Source organism: Phascolarctos cinereus, unplaced genomic scaffold (genome assembly GCF_003287225.1).
Source record: "Phascolarctos cinereus isolate Bilbo 61053 unplaced genomic scaffold, phaCin_HiC Scaffold_4;HRSCAF=312, whole genome shotgun sequence".
NCBI lineage: Eukaryota > Metazoa > Chordata > Mammalia > Diprotodontia > Phascolarctidae > Phascolarctos > Phascolarctos cinereus.
In genome coordinates, this window is record NW_027555847.1 from 354,878,730 (window position 1) to 354,900,247 (window position 21,518).

Here is a 21,518-nt window from a genome sequence, read left to right on the forward strand (position 1 = left end):
GGTCTTTGGCATAAATGGAAGCAAACCATCAACCCATTTATTGACCCTGCTAATAAATGTTATGTTGCTTGGAGAATTGCCCCAGTTTATCCTTTTATTTAATTTCACCTGTGACACTCCCCTTCATTTACTCTGAGATCCCATAAAACTTGCTCCATTGCTATTTTTCCAATGGGATATTCCATCTACCAGCTCCATATATTTTCACTGGCTATCCTCGATGCTTGGAACTCTCTCCCTCTTCATCTTTGCCTGCTAGCTTTTCTGTCTTCCTTCAAGTACCAGTTAAATTCTTACACCCTGCAAGAAGTCTTTCCTGGTCCTCCTTAATCTTGGCACCTCTCTTCTAAGAGTATCTTCAATTTATCACATATGGTATATATATATATATATATTTGTGTGTGTGTGTATATATATATATATATAAAATTTATTCATAATTATATGTTATCTCCTTCATTGTATTCTGAGTTCTTTAAGAGTAGGAACTATTTTTCCTTTCTTTGTACCCTTAGCATTTAGCAAAATGTCTGGCACTTACAGTAGGTACTTAATAAATGCTTTCTGACTTGACCTAATTTATCTCTAAAACACCTAATATCCTCCTTCCCAAAATCTTATGTTTAATGATGTTTCATTTTCTTTATATTTATTCTGTATATATACTTGTCTCACTTGGCTAGAATGTAAACTCCTTATAAATAAGGAATTTGTTTCACTGATTATACTTCTCTATTCTAAGCTCCTAGCACAATATTATTAATAGGTTAGGTACACTTAATGGGAGCTTAATAAATGTTTGATTAATCATTTAATTGACAAAAAATGCAGAAAATACAAGATACCACTGTGCACTTTGCTTGCTGATTGTAAAAAAGCATGACATGTAAATTTGTTGTCCTAAGAAAAATAAGTGGAGCCTTGGAGATGGTAAATGTAATAGATGGTTGGTCCACTAGCCAGACTATTGGTCCATGGCCAGCAGGGATCAAATTATCCAAACTGGTATCAGCTCTTCCCTGACAGGTGGGGCCTACAGAGATCATCCAACTTCCTGCTAGATGTAGGTTGGGTGGAAAAAAAGTCAATCTGGGTGTATAGCCACTGGGTTATACACCACAAAATAACCACTGGTTATGCACCAGTCATAACCTGCTGTTCCCCTTCCCTTCACTCCTGATAACAGATCAACCAAAAACTGAGATAGTAAAGACTTACTCTTGTCGGAGAATGAAGGTGTTCAAAGAATCTGACCCAGGTGACTCATCTAGCCAGAAAGGGGTTGTCTATAACATCAGAGAAAAGGGCTTGTTTCAAGTGTGCATTCTACCATTCCACAATACCCACTGCTTGAGGGTGGTATGGGTAGTAGAAAACCCATCTAATATCCTGATTTGGGGCCCATTATTGAATCCAGGATACAGTAGAATTCATTGTCATTTGAAACATAATCAGGATAGCTAAGGTCTTTTTCAAGGGCCATGATAGCTTTCCAATGACAGGTGTACGCAACTCATATCTTGCAAGACATACCGTAGGCTCCAGTGTCATGGAAGGGGCCCTATGTAGTCCACTTGCTAAGTTCTACACAGCTATATTCCCTGGGGGAATCTTCCCTAGGGGTTCCTTTTCTGTGTGGCAATGAAGTAGGAAGAAAGTGCAACCAGCCTTCTTTTCCTTGGCTTCTTTCTGAGTGAGGTAGAGATTTCACTGGTGGGCCTAGTCCTGCATAGTATATTTATTTCCATGGCACATATCCATTGTGTTACTGAGGAAATTTGCTGCATGCAGTTTTGATGAGCTATATCATTCCATTTGAGTTCCTCAGGGAAGAGTCCCCTTCAGTGGGCAGATACATGAATGACAGACATAGCAGTCAGCTCTTCAACCTCTAATGATGTTCCCTTCCCCCCCACTCCCCCATACTGAATTGGACTTGATCTTCCAGTTGCTGCCATCTAACAGACAGCTAGGCCATGGGCCACAGTCCATGAATCAGTAATAGATAACTATTTCCTTTTGAGTGTTCAGTTTGAAGGTAAAGAGTCAGTGAATAGTCAGTCAATAAGCATTTATTAAGTGCCTACTAGATGCTAGGCACTATGCTAAACACTGGGCATACAAATACAAGTTAAAAAAAAAAGGAATCCCAACCTTCAGAGTTTACAATCAAATGGAGGAAGACCACACAAAAGGAAGCGGAAAAGGGTGAGAAAAATGAAAGAGAGTGGAAGTACCCAGCACAGGGACATAACGGTGAAGTCCAAAAGTTGTGTAGCTGGTGGGAAATGGGGAGAAGACTGTGCTAAGCTCCTTTCTTAAACAGAGGCCCTGGAGCTTATAGTCCTGCCCTTTATACTAATACTCATTACTACTCATAGCTCTGCCCAATGGACGGACTGTTGGCATGAGCAATATGAACCTCACCTTCAGACATCTCCATATTATGGTATTGCACTGGACTTAATCATTTCTGATGCATGAGGTTCTATCAGTAAAGTAGGCCTCTATGTCCTCCAGGACTGATAAGGGCCCCAGGTAGGTTAGGGGTATGGGCAACAGATTGCTTTGAGCACATCTCCTTCAGTTGGTTAGTCAGCCACTATTCATGCAGCTTATTCACCCTTCTAGGTCTGTGATTTCTTTGACTTTGAAAGTACCATTTCCACATGATAATTGATGCCTTTTGAGCCCTCCCAGGCTTATGCAATTTGTTATTGGGCAAGACTCATTGGAGAATCTTAAGTCTCATTGTAACTGAAATGTCCCCTCTTAGTTTCTCTATCTCAGTGAGGGCCCATGAGCAGGCCAATAATTGCTTCTCAAAGAAGATATAATTGATCACTGGCCACATAATCCCAGAACCCAAGGAATCTTTCTGCCACACTCTCCAGTCTGTGCCATTAGACTAGCTGAGTCTTGGTGTTCAGTGGCATCAGTATATGACATGGGTCCAAGCAGAACAGCTTGTAGGATCACCTGCTTGGTTGCTTCTAATATGATATGTCTATATTCCCCAATCAGTCTGTGCAGCTTGGCGAGTCAGTGTAGAGGAGCCTCATGATGATTTCTAAATGTAGAATATACTCGTGCTGGTAGTCAAAAAGTAGAAAGAAGGCCTGAGTTTCTTTCTTGGCTGTTGAGGGGTTCAAGCCCAGGAAACTACATTTTGGTAAATGGTACCATAGACGATGAATTAATATCAATATTAAACATATAGGCACCAAATGGCATAGTATCTAAATTCTTAAAGGAAAAAGTAAATAATTTCTAAGAAGATGGAAAAACTATCTTATCCTACATGCTAAAACTATAATAGTGGGGATCCTCAGTTCACTCTTCTCAGATTGGGATAAAGACAAAAAAAGAGAAAAAAATTAAAGAATTGAATAGAATTTTAGAAAAGTTAGATATGCTTGACCTCTGGAGAATACTGAATGAGACTACAAAGGAGTATACTTATTTTCTGCTTTGAATGGCACATTGATGAAAATTAACCATTTTAGGTTATGCAGAAATGCAGAAAAACAAATATTAAATGTATCTTTTACAATAATACAATAAATATTACATTCAATAAAGGATCTTTGAAGTAAAAATTAAAAATTAATTAAAGTAAGTAGGTCAAAACACAACAGAGTGAAGGGAAAAGGACCAGTGACCATATTTAACATATCAAACCCTTTATCACCTGGCTTTAGCCTACCTTTCTATGCTTATTTCACATTATTCTCCTTCATGACACCCTATAGTCCAGTCCAACTGGCCTACTTGCTGTTTTCTGTACATGCAATTCCATCTTCCATCACCATTCCTTTGGACTCCCTACAGGCTCCCTAGTTTCCCTCAAAGCTCAGGTCAAGTGTCTCCTACAGGAAAATCCATCTTGATTCTTCAACACTCTCCAACTTATACTGTTTTGTATAATACATTCTGTTTTCTTATTCAAAAAATAAAACTCCCCCTTAACACCCTAAGCTTCATGAGGTCAAGGATTGTTCCTTTTTTGTCTTTGTATAACCACTCATCACACAGAGCCAGAGCACAACAGGTTTAGGAATGCTGTTGATTGATCTGCATTCATATTGTTTCCCCATAGACAAACATCTTGAGGGCAAGGTCTGCTCTTTCTAGTTTTGTGTCATAGTATCCTCAGCTCCATGCAACAATGTCTACCTAGCTTAGAGTAAGCAAGCCCTTGGTTAAGGATGCTGCTCAGTGCCTGTTACATAGTCTCACAATGCTGGTGGATTTGATTTGGAAATGAAGCACTTATCTCTTGGAATAATAATTATTAATTATTAAATTACAGATTTGCATGTATATGAAATATTTATAGGCTTATATATATTTTTATATTTATGTAAAATATTTTATACATATAAAATATATTTTATTATAAAGTTTGCAAGTGCTTTAAAACATCTCATTTTATCCTCACAACAACCCTAAGTATTAGGTGCTATTTAATTATCTTCATTCTTCAGATGAGGAAACTGAGGCAGGCAAAGGATAAGTGCAGGCCTAGGGAACCTGCAGCCTGGAGGCCACATGTGGCCCTCTAGATCCTCAAGTGCGGCCGTTTGACAGAACCCTAACTTCACAGAACAAATCCCCTTAAAAGGATTTTTTCTGAAAAACTTGGCCGCACCTGAGGACCTAGATGGCCTTGAGGCTGCAGGTTCCCCAGCCCGGGATAAGTGACTTGCCCAGGGTCACACGGCGAGGAAGCCCCCCAGGCTATCTAAGAACTCCTCTGGGCCTGTGCCCTGGGCACTATGGCGCCCCCTAGCGGCCTCGGGAGGTGCCGGGATGCAGCCCAGCCCCGGTTCCAGCCTTGGCTCGCGCTCCTCGCGTAGCCCGGAACCCGCCTCACCTGGCACCCGACCGCCAGATTCCAGGGCCCAGACCCCTGGCCCGCTCCCTTCCCCTTCCCCTTCCCCTTCCCCTTCCTCTTCCTTTCCCTAACCTCTTCCTCCTCCCTTCTCTCCTTTGTCCTCCTCCCCTTCTTTCTCTTCCCAATTCACACAGGCTGCAGCCCCGCCCCTCTCACCTCTCTGCCCTCCCCGCCAAAATCGCGGCCCCCTTCGACTCTTCCCCTCCCCCTCTTGTCTTTCTTCCGTCAACGGAAGGGCCAAGAGGCGGGACTGCGGAACCGGAAATGCGTCACTGCCGGGCGCCGCGGCGCGCTTTTGACCAGCGCCTGTTAGCTGCACACCTCTTCTGGGCTCGTCCCTCTCTTTCCTCTCTTTCTTTTCAGATCTTCTGCGGATTTTTGTCGCCGAGGCAGTGACGGCGGCCCCGCCGGTGCAGGACGGGTCGCTGACGATGCCGTCCTCGCTCGTGTGCCCGGCGGCCGCGCCGGTCACGCCTTCGGCGGCCGCGGCCCTGCAGGAGGCTCTGGAGAGCGCGGGCCGGCTCATCGACCGCCAAGTGCGGGATGACCGCCTCTATCCCGACCTGTCGGAGCTGCTCATGGTGCCGGCCCCAAGTGAGACCTGTTTGCTCGCCTTTCTGTCGTGGCTCTCGGTCCCAGCTTCTCCCTGCTTTAACTCCTGCAGCTCCTACACCCCACGCTCGGGGTGTAAATTCATTTCATCATTTATTAAGCTCTTAATTAAGCCAGGCAGACAAAGCCTACCCTCATGGAGGTTGCTTCTGGAGTGTACGGATAAGACGATGAGTAAATTGAAAGTAGGAAGTGATGAAGACAGTGCTGTAAGGAAATTTGATCAGGGAGAGGACGTTTTCAGCTAAAGGAGTCAAGCAAGGAAGGCGACACGGAGGAGTAGCATCTTACCTGAGCCTCGAAAGGAGAGAAAGATTATGAAAAGCATGCTCTACCCCATTGCTTATGCCAAGATGACATGTCGTGTTTGGAGAAAGAAGCATTTCTTTTTTCTATATCTTGTGGTTGGGCAGTGGGGGTTAAGTGACTTGCCCAGGGTCACACAGCTAGTAAGTGTTATGTGTCTGAGGCGGAATTTGAACTCAGGTCCTTCTGACTCCAGGGCCGGTGCTGTATCCACTTTGCCACCTAGCTGCCCCCAGAATTGTTATTATTATTTTTGGGTTTTTTTGCTTTTTGGTTAGGCAATCAGGGTTAAGTGACATGCTCAGGATCACACAGCTAATAAGTGTCAAGTGTCTGAGGTTGGATTTGAACTCAGGTCCTCCTGACTCCAAGGCCAGAGCTCTACCCAGTGCGCCACCTAATTGCCCCTGTCATGGAGTGTTTGGGAAAAGAGCTAGTAGGCTTGTTTGCTGATCTAATATTTTAAGTATTGGAGGGAAGATTCTTGAGCTGATCAAGGTCGCACTAGCTGCGAGCTAGTGCAGTTCTAATGTTCTATACTATAATAGCGTCTTTAAAAGTCTTCCATTTAAACTCTACAAGCCAGCCATTATATTCCTGCCAGAATTATTTTTCTAGTGCATAGATCTGGTCATTGAATTGAGCAAACCTTTATAAAGTACCTACTAAAGGCAGGGTACTATGCTAGGCAAAAATGAAAGGCTCTGGATCAGATTACACTCCACTGAGGAATGGTAATATGTACACAGAAAAGTAAAAATGCAAGGTAATCTGAGAAGGGAAAGACCATTCTGAGCAGTTGGGGAAGGCTTTAAGGAGCTGATGGGAACCAAACATTGAAGGATGATAAAGGATTCTGAGGTGGAAATGCAGAGGGAGTGCGTTCCAGGAACGAATGATAACTTGTGAGAGTTCGCAGAGGGAAGAAATGGCAAGTCCAATTTGACTGAAACAAGTGTGTAATGGGAAATAAGGTTGTTAATGTTGACCAGGATCAGATTGTGGAAGCCTTTAGGTTCTTGACTAAAGAATTTGTGTTTTATCCTAGTCTTTACTGGAAGTTAACAGGGAAGTGTCCTGGTCAGACCTATGCTTTAGGAGATTATCTTGGCAGTTTTGTGAAGAATAGATTGGTGCCGGGAGGGAAAACTGGATGGAGGGAGACTAATTAGGAGCCTATTGGAATGGTTTAGGTGTTGAGGACCTGAACTGGTCTGTGAGTAGGTCCAGTCAGGAATTCAGAATGGTATTTGTAGTGTATGTGTAATTTGTATTGTGTAATTCAGTGGTTGACTGGTAGTATCCTTTTCTTCCCTTCCCTCTTTATCTCAACCCTTGTTCTCCTAATCAGCACCAACATTTATAGGAGAGCAGTACAATGGTCCTCTGTTATTCTGTCCATTTCCCTCGTGTCAGTAATCCACTGTGCCGTTCCTGTTCTTTCCTTTTTTGGAAATTTTCAACCTAAACTTCTAGACTTGAAGAATGCCACAGGAGATTGACAGTTAATGCTGTGTTCCCACAAAGAGTTACTTCCCGTATAGATGTTCCTCTTCCATTATTTTGGGTCCCAAAACTGTAAAGCAGTTTGCTAGCTGTTATCCAGCATTTAACAAGTAGCTTGTTATGAGTATTGTCATTAATCTAATGGATAGTAGCAAAAATATTTTGGAGGGGCATCTTATTTTTAATGTTTTATATTTTTAAAAAATTTTATTACGATTTGGACAAATGGGAGCATTTCAAAATAAAAAAGATGCCACAAATCAGCAACATAGCACTTTTAAAAACTTCATGTTAAAATTAATGTATTTTCAACACTGCTCTGCTTCTTTTCCCCTTCTGTTATCTTCTGTGCACTTAAAAATATTTGACACTTTTTTCTTATTTTTTCACATTACTATCATTGCTCCTGACTCTCCCAGCCCCTTCAAAAAAACCCAGAAAAACTCTCTTGCATGAAATAAGTACAGTCAAGTAAAACAAATTGCTTCATTGGCCATATCAAAAAAGTGTAAGCCTCAGTCTACACCCTCAGTCCATCACCTCTCTGTCAAGAGATAGCCTCTCAGTCCTATGGAATCTTTTTCTGTCATTGTTTGATTAGAGTTTTTAAGTCTTTCAAAATTGTTTTCTTTGTGATTTTGTTGTTATTGTATACATTGTTCTCTTGGTTCTGCTCACTTCACTCTGCATCATTTCACACAAGAGTACCCAGTTTTCTCTGAAACCCTCACTTTCATCATTTCTTACAGCACAGTAGTATTCTGTTATAAATATTTTTGTACTTATAGATCCTCTCCCTCTGTCTTCTATCTCTTTCCTTATGCTTATGTACCTATTGAAATATCTCTAATGCAGAAGAATGGCATGTTCCATGAGAAAAAAAATGAAGTTAATCAAAGAAAATACAAAGTTTTATCTCTATAATGTTTTGTTTGAGAATCCCAGCACATCCAGAATCATGTGGTTCTTTCCATTGAAGAGATTATCATGTGGTTGAGGAGATAATGAAAATATAATACAAACAGTTAGAAAATATAACCATACTTCAGTAACTTCAAAAATAGTTATAGAACATAAACAAAGAAGTAATGGATTTTGTCAGGAAGTCTTCTGATATTTTTATCTTCCTAATTTTAGATACAGATATTTTATTTGCTATCATTGGCTTATGATATAAGTGGGCTTCAGGAAAATAATCTAACTCACTAGCCCTAATAATCAAATGCCAAGATCCACTAGAAACCATAATTTAAAAAAAAAAATCTTAAATGCTCCAAATAACTTTTACTGCTCATTTTGAACAAATGATTTTCTTTTTTGTAGATTGTCCCACAGTTTCAGGCATGTCAGACATGGATTATCCTCTACAAGGACCTGGTTTGCTCTCAGTACCCAATCTTCCAGAGATCAGTTCAATTCGAAGAGTTCCTCTCCCACCTGAACTTGTCGAACAGTTTGGCCGTATCCTATATTTATTTTGGTGGAGGGGGTGGGGGGAAAGGTGAGTGAGTCTGTGTGTGTGTCTGTGTTTGTGTGTGAGAGAGAATGAGATTGAGAACTTTTTGTTATTTGGATTGTATTTGTTATTTTTTGGTTTAGTTTTTGACATAAAAATATGTTGGTTATGCTCAAAAGTGAGTGTTGTGTATCATGGCCTGAAGATATATTCTTGAAAATTATGATAAATAAAAATTTTGCAGATTGTATAATTTAAAATATATTAGTGACATTTGTGAGAGATCGCTATTTAAAGAAATCTCTGGTAAATCATTTTGTAATACAAACATTTTACCCCTAATTTAGTTGTTTTGTAAGTTAGTATGCTTCTATTCAAGTAGTCATGGATTCATCTCCTAAAAAATGACTGACTACCCTTCCTGCTACAGGAAATAGGGAGATGTTAGGTGTCTTGGGTTTCCGGAGGATAACTATATCTTGGGTGGAATGGTGAAGAACATGTTTAGAGGATCTCTTAAATTTTAATCTTTAAAAGTGGGGTACACATGTATCATTTTTCTGTAATATAGGTACATTCATTGTTGGGTTGTTATTTTTAGAAGACTTGTATATTTTAATGATCGATAGCCTTGATAAAAAAAACCTCAAGGAATTATACAAATAATTTAACTTAAAACTTGATTGGATGTTTAAAAAGGAAAAGGAATTAATGTTTTGAAATATTGACAATAGCAGCCAGGTAATGGAAAGGAAATACAAATGGACTAAGAATAGAGTATAAATAGAAAAGTTAGCAAAAGAAAATTTGTTTCTTCTAAAATTTCCAGTCTCAGTTCTTGTGAAGTACTTAAAAACAACATTTTATTATGTTTTATGTGTCTCACACTCCAGGCCATCTCAATTTTTAAATTTACATTTACACAATTATAATACCTGAAAATTTTTTTATCGGAATTGTCCTACAAATCTCATTTTCACATTTCATAGTCCCATTAGTTTATATAAGTTGTTCTCTTTTAGCACAGAACGATTTATTGTGTTCCCACTTATAAAGGCTTCGAACTCTTATTTAGCATCTTTGTTACTGTTCTTATTTTACAGAGAAGGAACCTGAGACTCAGAGATTGAATAATTTAACCTATGGTTACACAACTAGTAATAGTTTGAACTTCTAGTTCTTTCTGACTATAAGTTCAGTTCTCTTTCCACTCAGCTGTTCCACCTCTTTGTGAAATTGACACCTATTCATGATTTCCAAATGCCATACATGGTTGTATCCCAATTAGTGTGAACAACAAATCCCCTTGAAGTGGTTGTAGGTATTTTAATTTTTCAGTCATAATTATTTAAAATATGTAATTAGTTACAACATATTAGAAATATGCAGTACAAATTCAAATAATGCAACCAATATGGGGTGATTCATTATTTGTGTTAATCAGAAACTACTTGTATATAATTTTCTCCCCTTTTTACATGAACAATTTTTCTTATATTAAGCTTTGATGTAAAAATTCTGTGTGGCACATTTTTAATTGACATTTTTGATTAGGTAGTTAATGAAATTAAATATCACAAAATAGATATACTATATGTTGCTCATTCTAAATGATTACCAAGAATTTTTCTGCTTTAAAAATTGTGATTCTTAATTGAAGATAAAATCTTCTAATACTTCATAGGTTATTTACTCTGCATTGGGTGTGAAGAAGTTATAACTTGTTTAAACAACTTTTTAAGGCTTCTGAAACAGGTTTGGGGTGAGATCAAAACTTTTAAACCTTACATCTGTAATGCTTCAGATATGCAGTGTAACTGTATGATGGGGGTGTTCCCTGAAATCGGGAGGGCATGGCTCACTATTGACAGTGACATATTTATGTGGAACTATGAAGATGGGTATGTACGTTTTGAGTACATAAGACAAATGAGATTCCTCTGACCTTGAAACTAGGAATCTAACATGTACGATGTACTTTTGTTCTTTAATTGCAGTATTCTCCTGTACCTTTCCTAATAATTGATAAGAGAAGTTAAGAAGCTCCTTTTTAACAACTTACTGTTTGGTTCCCCAGTGAGGCATCAGTTCATACTTCCTCCAATACCTGTCTTTTTTAAACAGATCAGGCTATCCAGATCATATTGTGACGAAAAATAGAGATTACCTTTAGGTAATTTTGGTATAATCATGGAACTTAAAGGTCTAACAAGGACCTTAGTGATGCTGCAATCCAATGCCCTCATTAAAAATGAAGGAAATTGAGGAACAAAATCATACAATTGTTTAGTGGCCTGTCTTCTGACTTCTAGTCTAGTGCTTTGCTACACTTGATTGAAAAAGCTTAATTTGAATACAGTTCTACCTTGAAGAAATAGAGAAGACCCATTACATACGAGCAAAACACTTGATATAAGTAAAATACAAAATTGCTGGAAGGTATAGAGCGTAGGAAACATTTCATGGTCACTGTACATATGTAATCTCCAAGTGATTTTTTGGATTGCTGCCCTTTTATTGTTGATGGATTGAGCACAATCCACAGTTAATCCTTTAATGCTTAGCTATAGAGTTAGTATGTTAGTTTTTATTTTGCTTTAGGGCTCATCTATGGGGTGAACACTGGAGACATGGTCCTACATTGTATGCTATTGGCCACTGCACATCCTCATCAGACATTTACCTTTTTTTCTTTCTTTCCCTCCATCTTTCACCCTTCTGTTTCTAATACTCTCGAATCCCAATTTGGCCACTCAGATGTGGAACGTTGTGATGACTAATGTATCCATAAACACTGTTTCTGTAGTGAATGGGTTTCTTCTGTTTTCCTGTGAGCATTTAAATGTAGTATGTCTAAAACATTTCTGAGGAAAACATTTGTACAGCTCTTTATTAGAGATTGTTTTTTGAAACAGTGTACTTTGCAGAAGCTTAATGCAAAATTGGTAGATTTAAATACAAGTTGGAAGTTCATGAATGCCCATTTATTTTGTTGTTCAGTAATTTTTCAGTTGTATCCAACTCTTTGTGACTCCGGTTGGGGTTTTCTTGGCAAATATACTGGAACTGTTTGCATGTCCAACTGAGGCAAACAGAGTTAAGTGATTTGCCCAGGGTCTAAGACCAGATTTGAACTCAGAAAGATGAGTCTTGTTGACTCCAGGATGCTATCCACTGTGCCATCAAGTTGCTCTGTTGCTATAAATATTAATTACTCTTAGTTTTTATAATTAATAAAAGTAATTAAAGATTTACTTAGTAAATAATTTGTATATTAAAAGAATTCTGTTATTAATACTTGTGTAACTTTTCTTTCAACTATTGGCAGAGGGGACCTTGCCTACTTTGATGGCCTTAGTGAAACTATTCTTGCTGTGGGTCTTGTCAAGCCAAAGCCTGGTAAGAAAGTGGAATACAGTGATATATATAGATATATAGATATATATCTATATGTATATCTCACACACACACACACACACACACACACACACACACACACGGAGAGAGAATGTGTGTGTAACTCCAGATGATTAGAATCCATATGTAAATGCTTTAAACGAGGTAGATTTTCCTTTGAATCCTTGTTCTTAGATTACACTGATTAAAATTAAAATAATTTAGACGTAAGACATCTTCATTGTAAGTGTGAAAATAACTTAATTTTAACCAATAACTTAATTTTTTTTGAAATATTTTAGATTTGTTCCTCTTTCATTTTGGTACCTAAATATTTGTCATTTAAAATTTATTGGAGGTGGCAGTATTTTAGATTTCTGTTTAATGTAATTTTCCAGTATGTTAAAAAAAATTGTTAAATGTGCCATCGTTTCCAGTGGCTACATTGTTCTTTTGGGTTTTGAATCTCTCGTCTTGAGATTGCTAAATGAAATTCATAAAATCCCCAATCATTTTACTTCATGTCTTTCAACCTGTCTCCTCCCCCAATCCCTTTACAGTTGGGAACAAATAACAGAATAAATGAATTAGAATTTTATCTCATGTCCTTCATCTCTTCAAGATGTTAATTAGCATTGAAGTAACTATAAGTTCCCTGAAAGGAGTTTATTTTAAGGAGGAAAAAAACCCCAAACTTTCCCAAAAAACCTGAATTCTATATTTTAGGAATGGAAGTCATTTTAAAAATAAATCATGATGTATGCTTACCCTCTGTAACTGTTTTTCCTACACATACCTGCCAAGTGAGTATGGTTTAAAAAAATACAGGTTGTTTTAAAATTACCGGGAATTGTATTTGTGTATTGTATTTTTGATCTATCACTTTGTTATGCAACTCTCAATCTGAATGTTAATCATAGCAAAGATTCTCTCCCAATGTTTGCTTTTCAACTCTTATTCAGCTAAATGAGGCTGATAATATTTGTGATCTCAAGTTACTATAATTTTTGAATGTCATGTGTTAGAAATAATACATATTTCAAATCAAGATTAATTAGACTAGAAATTTACTATACGTAGAATAGGTGCTTGTTTTCTTTTAAATAAACTCATGTTCTTCTTCCTCAAGAAAGATCTCTATCTGAATTTGTCCTCTTTAAAGGTATTTTTCAGCCTCATGTAAGACACCTCCTGGTTCTGGCCACCCCTGTAGATATAGTGATTCTAGGACTCAGCTATGCTAATGTGCAAACAGGTATGTATGTAGATTTATTGTGTCTTAATTGAAAATATTTTTAATGGTTTCATATTTTAGTTTGAAACTAATCTAATGACAATATTAACTTCATTGGCTCTTTAATTGGAAAGAGTATAACATTTCCCCATAAGTTTGGGTTAATTATGGTCTAATTTCTCTGCCTAACATGTAAACATCCTGATTTGTTCAGAATTTAGTGGTGAGTCCTGGTCCTTGTGAATCCTAATGCTTGTTTTAGAGGCGAGATTTTGTGATCTCAACACAGACACTTGTTTGAAGAAAGGACCATTTTAGAAGTGCATTTTAGATGACTCAGTGCTTAATTCTTTGAATTTAGTATATGCTTACAGCAGAATCGTACTTCTATGATCCTATCAATTTAGCCCATCTCAGCCTTTTTTCCAGATTTGTCTGGCAAATGATTTCATCACGTACTTAGGGAGTTTTTCAAATATCTTAGATGCTGTTTTACTTGAGTATCAAGTAATTAATAAAAGAAATTAATATTTCTTTTTCCAAATCATAAAAATATTAACCTGCCTAGCATGTTTTAAGCATAACCAATTATAAAACTCTCTAAGTCTCTCTATAATGAAATCCATTATTCATGACAATATGTGACTGATTGTGCTTTAAAACCAAAAAAGCAAAGTGGATATTTCTCTTAGAGTTATAAATATTTCATTGTTTTTTGACTTGAACTAGGTGTTGGAGTCCTTAATGACAGCATGTCTGGTGGAATGCAATTACTTCCAGACCCTTTATATTCACTACCCACAGACAATACTTATCTTTTGACAATTACTTCTACGGACAATGGTAGAATTTTTTTGGCTGGAAAAGATGGCTGTTTGTATGAAGTAGCATACCAAGTAAGTATTCAGTTTTAGGAACCTAGATGCAGTTGTCAATCTCTTGATTAAGGTGGTGGGGATGGTTAGATTTTTTGAGATATTTTATTTTGAAAATTGTAGTAATCATATGAAAATGAGAAATGTTCTGGAATTAGTATTTTATATTAGAGAATGAATATAGGAAGATGTGCTTTGGAAGGTTTTAATTTGCTCTTCTAGGGTAAAAGATAAAAATCTTAAGAGGACAGAGAAAGTTTTTTAAAAATTAAGGCTTTTAGCAAAAGGGAAATCTACACCTATAATGTTTTTTACCCAGTTTCTTCAAATTCCACTGTCCTGGCTTTCTAGAATCTTAGGTTATTTTCTCTATTTAGGGGACATATGATTAAAGAATCAGAATGAAAATTGCTTTGTTAGCAAATGTATGAATCATTCTTTCAATCAATCCATAAACATTTATTAAGCTTCTACTATGTGCCAGGTACTGGTGCTAAGCACTAAAGTTAGAAAAAAAGACAAAAGACGGGCTCTGCCCTCAAGGAGCTCACAATCTTTAAATTTAAGTCCAAATTAATTTACTCTTCTTTAGTGATAGCATGTGTTTTCTCAAAAATTGCAGAAATTAATTAACTAAAATGTTTCCTTGTCTAACCTTCATTGATTTGGCAGAGTCACATAATGTTTGAGTTAAGAGGAACTTAGAGTTTATCTGGTCCACCCCCCCCCATTTTACTTATTTTTCTTTCTTTCTTCCCTTTTTTTTTTAAGTTTTACTGATGGCACTTGTTTTTTAGATCATAGTAATTTCCCAGTATATCCCCATCTCCATTGAGCCTCTCCATGTAATAGAAAACAATTGAGCAGAACAACTTGACAAGAATTACAGCTGACAGTGTATTCTGTCTTCTGACTACCAAGTAGAGAGAAGTGTTTCATATCTGCCCTCTGGGAATAATTGGTCAGTTCAGTTATTTGAATTACTCTACCTTTTACTGTTTTTATTTACATATTATAGTCATATTTATTCTCCTGGTTCTACTTTTTTTTACTGTCTCAGTTGATATGTTTTCTCATGTTTTTCTGAATTCCTTGTACTTATTTTTTTAATGATACAATCATTTTGTTGTCTTGATACACTGTAGTTTGTTCAGCTGTTCCCCAATTTCATGGGAACCCACTATGTTTCTAACTTTTTGCTATTGTAAAAAGGTCTGCTATAATTATTTTGCAGTTATATGTAGGATATTTCTTTCTGTCTATGACTTTCCATCAGGTATATGCCCATCAGATTGGCAGATATGAACAGTTTAGTGACATTTCTAATTTCAAGTTATTTCCAGCATGGTTAGTTAGACCAATCCACAGCTTCACCAATAAGCTTTTAGTGTGCCTGTCTTCCCAAAGCCCATCCAACATTAACTATTTCTGTATTTTCTCATCTTTGCTATTTTGAGTATAAGGTATAAGTTCAGAGTTTTGATTTGCTTTTCTTTTATTAGTGATTTGAAGCATTTTGCTATATTTGCAGTTTATAATTTACGTGTTTTTAAAAATACATTTTTTTGATATCCTTTTTTTCTTTTTTTTAAAAATATTTTTAGGCAGTTGGGGTTAAGTGACTTGCCAAGGGTTGCACAGCTAGTAAGTGTCAAGTGTTTAGGCTGAGGTCAGACTTGAACTCAGGTCCTCCTAACTTCAGGGCTGGTGCTCTATCTACTGTGCCACCTAGCTGCCACTTGGATATCCTTTGTACATTATCTAAGTTTCTTGTACCTCTACCCTCTCCCAGAAGATCATCCTTTGTAACATAATTTTTGTCAAAGGGAAAGAAAAAAAATCAGGAAAACATCAGTACGTTGAAAAATTCTATATGACAATATATGTAGAGTTCCATACTTCTGGACACTTTCCCCTCTAACCTCCCAAGTGTACAAAAGGAATGTGTATGTTGGGGGAGGGGTGGTTATCTGCTCATCTCTTCTTTGGAGTCTAATTTAATCTTTGTAATTTTGCAACATTCACTTTTTTGTGATGGTGATTCTTTACATTTACATTGTAGTCATCATATACATTGTTTTCTTGAGTCTGCTTATTTTACTTTGTTTCATTTCGTGTAAGTCTTTTTATGCTTTTTTGTATCATTGTTTTTGTCTTAACAATACGATGCTATTGCATTCATGTACCACAGTTTAGTAATACTCCAATGAATGAGCATCTACTTTGTATTCAGTTCTTTATTATCATAAAAAGTACTGCTATAAATGGTATGGTTCATATGAAACTTTTTTTTTCTTGGCGAGGCAGTCGGGGTTAAATGACTTGCCCAGGATCTCACAGCTAGTAAGTGTCAAGTGTCTGAGGTCGAATTTGAACTCAGGTCTTTCTGACTCCAGGGCCAGTGTTCTATTCCCTGTGCCACCTAGCTGTCCTGGAACTTTATTAGTGACCTTCTTGGTATATATTCCTTATGGTGGAATTTGTAGGTCAAAGTATATGAACATTTTAGCCACTTTATTAATATAATTCCAGATTACTTTCCGGAATGGTTGTGCTAATTCACAGCTCCACCAACAGCGAATAAAGTGCTGATCTTTGTGGAACTTCTCCAAAATTTTTGCATTTCTTTTTAAAACTTGTGGTTTATATCCTTTTACTTATTTATATCTTTACTTCTTATCAAAGGACATTTCTTGGCCTTACGTAATTGTATCAACTTGTTATATATTTTGGATATCAAACTTTTATTAGAGATATCTGATGCCAGATATTTTTACTCATTTGACGACTTCTCCTACTAGCTGAATTGATCTTGTCTATCAAAAACTTTTGATCTTGTCATTTAAATTGTCTCTTTCATCTTTTAAAATCTCTTGTCTCCCTTTAATGCTTAAGAATACTCCCACTAACTTTATATTTGAAAGGTGCTTCATTTTACAGAGAAGGAAATGGATACACAGAGAATGATCCAACAGGTAGTGGGATAAGTAGAACTTGAATCTCCTAATGCTATCTAGGGCATTTTATACTACTTTGCATGATTTCCCCATAGAAAACCACACTGGGAAGTTACAGAAAGTAATCATAATCAAGTGATTCAGAATTGTAGCACCTTTTTATAATATTCATCATATTGACTCTCAGTAATATAGATTGACTAAAATTTTTTAAAGTATAAACATGTATGTGACTTTCCCCACAATACTCCCTTCTTTGAAAGAACTCTGCCTTGCCTAAAATGTCTTATACATGTTAAGTTTTTAATGTTGTTAGCTTATTTTCCAGAAGTAATAATAACTTCTTTGGCATATAAAGTCAGAAACAGAATTACTGCATCAGAAAATCACAATACTAAGAATTACGAAGAATTTAAAGGTTTTTTTCCCAATAATTCTAAATTATTTTCCAAAATGGTTGAATATCTAATGCCTTTTCTGATCCCCACCCTCAATTGTTAGTGTTTCACCTCAAAATGACCTTGTATTTATTTTGTTTATACTTTTCTGTATACATGTCTTTCCTTTTTTCACTGCTCTAATCACACTGCGATCTGTCACTAGTGAATGTGGACCTTGTTCCCTACATTTCCATAACACTGGATTTCTCCACCTCCATTTCCAAAGGCACAGACCTCTGGGGAGGTTTGCTACCAGTGCTATGATTGAGTCTTTTTTAAAGGTATTTATTTGAAATGGAGGTAGCTAAGAATCCATAAACCTCTTAGAATTGTGGTGGTGTTTTTTTTTGTATGTATATCCTCTTCCTTACTGCTTAGTTAAGAATTTTCAAGAAAATATAAAAATTAGTATACCAGTACAAAGATTTTCATACCAATACTTCCAGAGGAAAAATAAAGGTGACACATATGGGCAAACAGCTGTTCTTTGACTGTTTTAATGACATATCCTACAGCTTTTAGTTTTGAATAGTCCTTTGTAACCATTGACATTTTGTGCAACAGATATGCAGTTAAAATTCAGTAATTATTATGGGGGAGCTAACATAGAATTACATTCTTTTATATTCCTCCAGGCAGAAGCTGGCTGGTTTAGCCAGAGGTGCAGAAAGATAAACCACTCAAAGAGTTCACTTTCTTTCCTTGTTCCATCTTTGCTGCAATTCACATTCTCAGAAGATGGTAAGAAACTGTTAAAGTCACAGATTTTACAGCTATACTTAAAATAGTAAATCAGTGTTTTATTGGCAAATCCTCATCCTTGCTTGAAAAACTATTGTTTTACATTGATTTTACTAACGTATGGCTGCTGGTATTGTGGAGATTCTTTACACATTTTCTTTTACAGTATTGTGGGTATTGTTGCTAGGTACACTAAAAGTCAAATAGACGGGCCAGAATAAATTGCCAAAAAAAAAGTACATACTAATTTAAATAAATATTTGTGAGTACAAGTGAAAAATTGAATTCCTATTTTGTATTGTCTAGAAAGACTTGTTAGGGGGAAATTGGTCTAGAACTGGGCTTTTCATGAAATATGAGATACCTACATGTTAACTAAGTGAAACTCATTTCCGTGAAACAAATCTATATATTTATGGAAATTTTTGGCTGTCTTCATGGAAAAGAAATGGGTAAAAAAGAAAAATACAAGTCATCTAAAGCTCAGTACACACAGTACCTTGTATTTATTTAAGTGGGGCTTTATATTTTTTTCCAAAACATTTTTCATCTATTTCATCAGTCTACAGTTCATCAAAAACCTTCCTTGACAAAGTTCTTCTTTAAATAGCTTGGAACCTTTGCTAGACAGTATTGGGAAGAATACTCTGAGGTATAGAGATTTGGTAAAGCAAACTTACCTTGTTTTAAATGGCTTGTGTTCAACTTTGTTTTTGTTTTCCCTCAAACTTAGATCCCATTGTACAGATTGCAATTGACAATTCCAGGAACATTTTATACACTCGCTCAGAAAGAGGTGTGATACAGGTAACTAAAAATATCCAACATTTAAAGGAAAGTAAAAGAAAAATTCTTCTTAGTAGAAATGATCATATAGGGTATTGATGGATTTCTAGAGCTGTTTGCTCTTTAAAAAGACATTGCCAAACTATTTCTTAAAATTCCTTTAATGTAGCTGCCAACTTTGTCCTTTCTTTTTCCATTCTTGCATGAAAAATAGATAAAATAAGCTTAGAAAAGTTTCAAGAAATACACATGCATGGTTTTGTGTGCCTTTTTTTCTTTGGAAGGAGGGAATAATTTGAACATAATTATTTAATTTCAGGTTTATGATTTGGGCCAAGATGGAAAAGGAATATGCAGAGTTGCTTCCGTTTCACAGAATGCTATTGTTTGTGCTGCTGGAAATATTGCAAGGTAATTGAAAAAAGTAATATTAAGTATTTAAGTTGCAGATGTGTCTCTATGTTGTAAATATTTACTAAGACTAATAAATGAGATTGAGTAATGTCTTTATAATTAAAAAATTCATGAATTAAAATTGGGATTATGCTTCCATTTCTGAAAGAATCTTGACTGCATATTCCAGCTCTTAAAAGAAACAACTAAGCCAGAGTCTCTCCTCTAAAACAGAAGACTTGTAAAATTCAAGCAATCCCATGAAAAAGCACAGTTTTATTTACTCTTCAGTCAGTAATAAAGATTGTGATACAGATAACATGAGCCTTGATCATGGCAGTGCACACAGTTTATTTTATGAATTTGCTACTTGTTCTTTCCTACTGTTATGCTATGGTTTGTTTTTGTTTTGTTTTTAAAGGAAGTTAATACCTTTATAGTGATGCGGTTTATTTGTTCTTGATACCACTCTTAGGACAGATATCTAATAATGACATTATTAGATCAAAGGATTTGATCATCTTTTATATCTTTTCCAGATTGCTTTCTAAAAAGATTCTACTAGTTTGTAATTCTACCAGTGGTGAATGAGTATAGCTTTTTCTCAGCAACCCAACCATGCATTTCATTTTTATTGCTTTTAATTATTTTTGCCAGTTTAATGCAAAAGTTTTTCCTCAATGTGTTCATTTGCATCTGTCTGATAGACAGGTTAAACAGTCATTTTTTTCATAGTTATTGTTAACAATTTGTGCTTCTCTTCAGAAAATCCTTTCATTTCCTTTGACTTTTTTATCATGGAGTAGGAATTAACTTTGTTCATATTGTTTTTATTTGCCATAAAAATTTTTCTCACATATTTTTCCCTGTAATTGCCACAAATATTTTTCACATGTATTTTTTCCATTTCCCATTTTTCCCCATATGTTTCCCATATATATTCTTCTTGTAATTGTACTTTGTTAAAATTGTCATACAGAAATTTTCTTTTTTTTTCTTTCTTTTCCTATTTTTTTGGCAGTTGGGGTTAAGCTAGTAAGTGTCAACTGTTTGGTCTGAGGCCGGATTTGAACTCAGGTTCTCCTGACTTCAGGGCTGGTACTCTATCCTTTGCACCACCTAGCTGTCCCTGAAATTTGCTATTTTAATGTAAATCAAACACTTATAGAGAGAGAGTCAGCTTAGCATAGTAGATAGAGCTCTAGCCTTGGAATCAGGCTAGGAAGACCTTTGTTCAGTTCCTACCTTTGACACATTGTCTATATGACGCTAGGTGAATCATTTGTCTCTCAGTGCTCCAGACCAATCTAGAGGGGAACTTATGTAGAACAGACGCTACCAGAACATCATTGATACAGAGAATTTCCTTGCCAGGAATTCCCTATACCCATGAAGCCGTGGGACTGCTACAAAAAATAAGCCTATCTATCTTGTTCCTAATAATTATTCTATTTGCTCAGTACCAAAAAAATCATTTCCCCTCCCCAAGTGAGATAAATGCATTCTTCCATTTTCTTCTGTCTTTTTTAGGGTTTTTTTAAAAAATGTTTGAATTTGTGATCAACGGAATTCATTAAAGTATATAACTATCTATTGTGTATAATGTTGACCTAAACCATTTACCTCCTAAATTGTTAAGTTTTCTCATATAAATTTGTTTAATGCTAGCTTTTTTAAAAAATCATTCTATCAGTTTATCAGCTAGTAATCTTTTGTATGTATGTGATTGGATGACTGGTATCTCATAATCTCTTCCTTTGATCTAGTGCTTTTTTTGCCCGTTACCAGATAGTTTTGATGATGATAACTCTGCAGTGTTTCCAAGTCTTCAACTGCAACAACACTTTTATCAGCCTTTTTTTCTCATTTCAGTATGCCTTTGATATTCTACTTCATTTATTATTTTCATTTCAATTTCA

At 36.2% G+C, this 21,518-nt stretch overlaps 1 protein-coding gene across 2 annotated transcripts in view; it reads left to right on the forward strand.

Moving 5' to 3' along the window:
• Window positions 1–5,160: 5,160 nt before the first annotated feature.
• The window catches only part of NUP155 (nucleoporin 155), a 49,063-nt gene continuing 32,705 nt past the window's right edge, over window positions 5,161–21,518 (forward strand). For both annotated transcript variants that reach the window (XM_020995952.2, XM_020995960.2), the window contains exons 1-9: window positions 5,161–5,491; window positions 8,645–8,782; window positions 10,582–10,678; window positions 12,106–12,176; window positions 13,336–13,428; window positions 14,137–14,303; window positions 18,315–18,420; window positions 19,154–19,227; window positions 19,526–19,617. In XM_020995952.2, coding sequence (XP_020851611.1) covers window positions 5,329–5,491; window positions 8,645–8,782; window positions 10,582–10,678; window positions 12,106–12,176; window positions 13,336–13,428; window positions 14,137–14,303; window positions 18,315–18,420; window positions 19,154–19,227; window positions 19,526–19,617 — 1,001 coding nt within the window. In that variant the 5' untranslated portion in view covers window positions 5,161–5,328. The remainder of the gene's footprint in view (window positions 5,492–8,644; window positions 8,783–10,581; window positions 10,679–12,105; window positions 12,177–13,335; window positions 13,429–14,136; window positions 14,304–18,314; window positions 18,421–19,153; window positions 19,228–19,525; window positions 19,618–21,518) is intronic.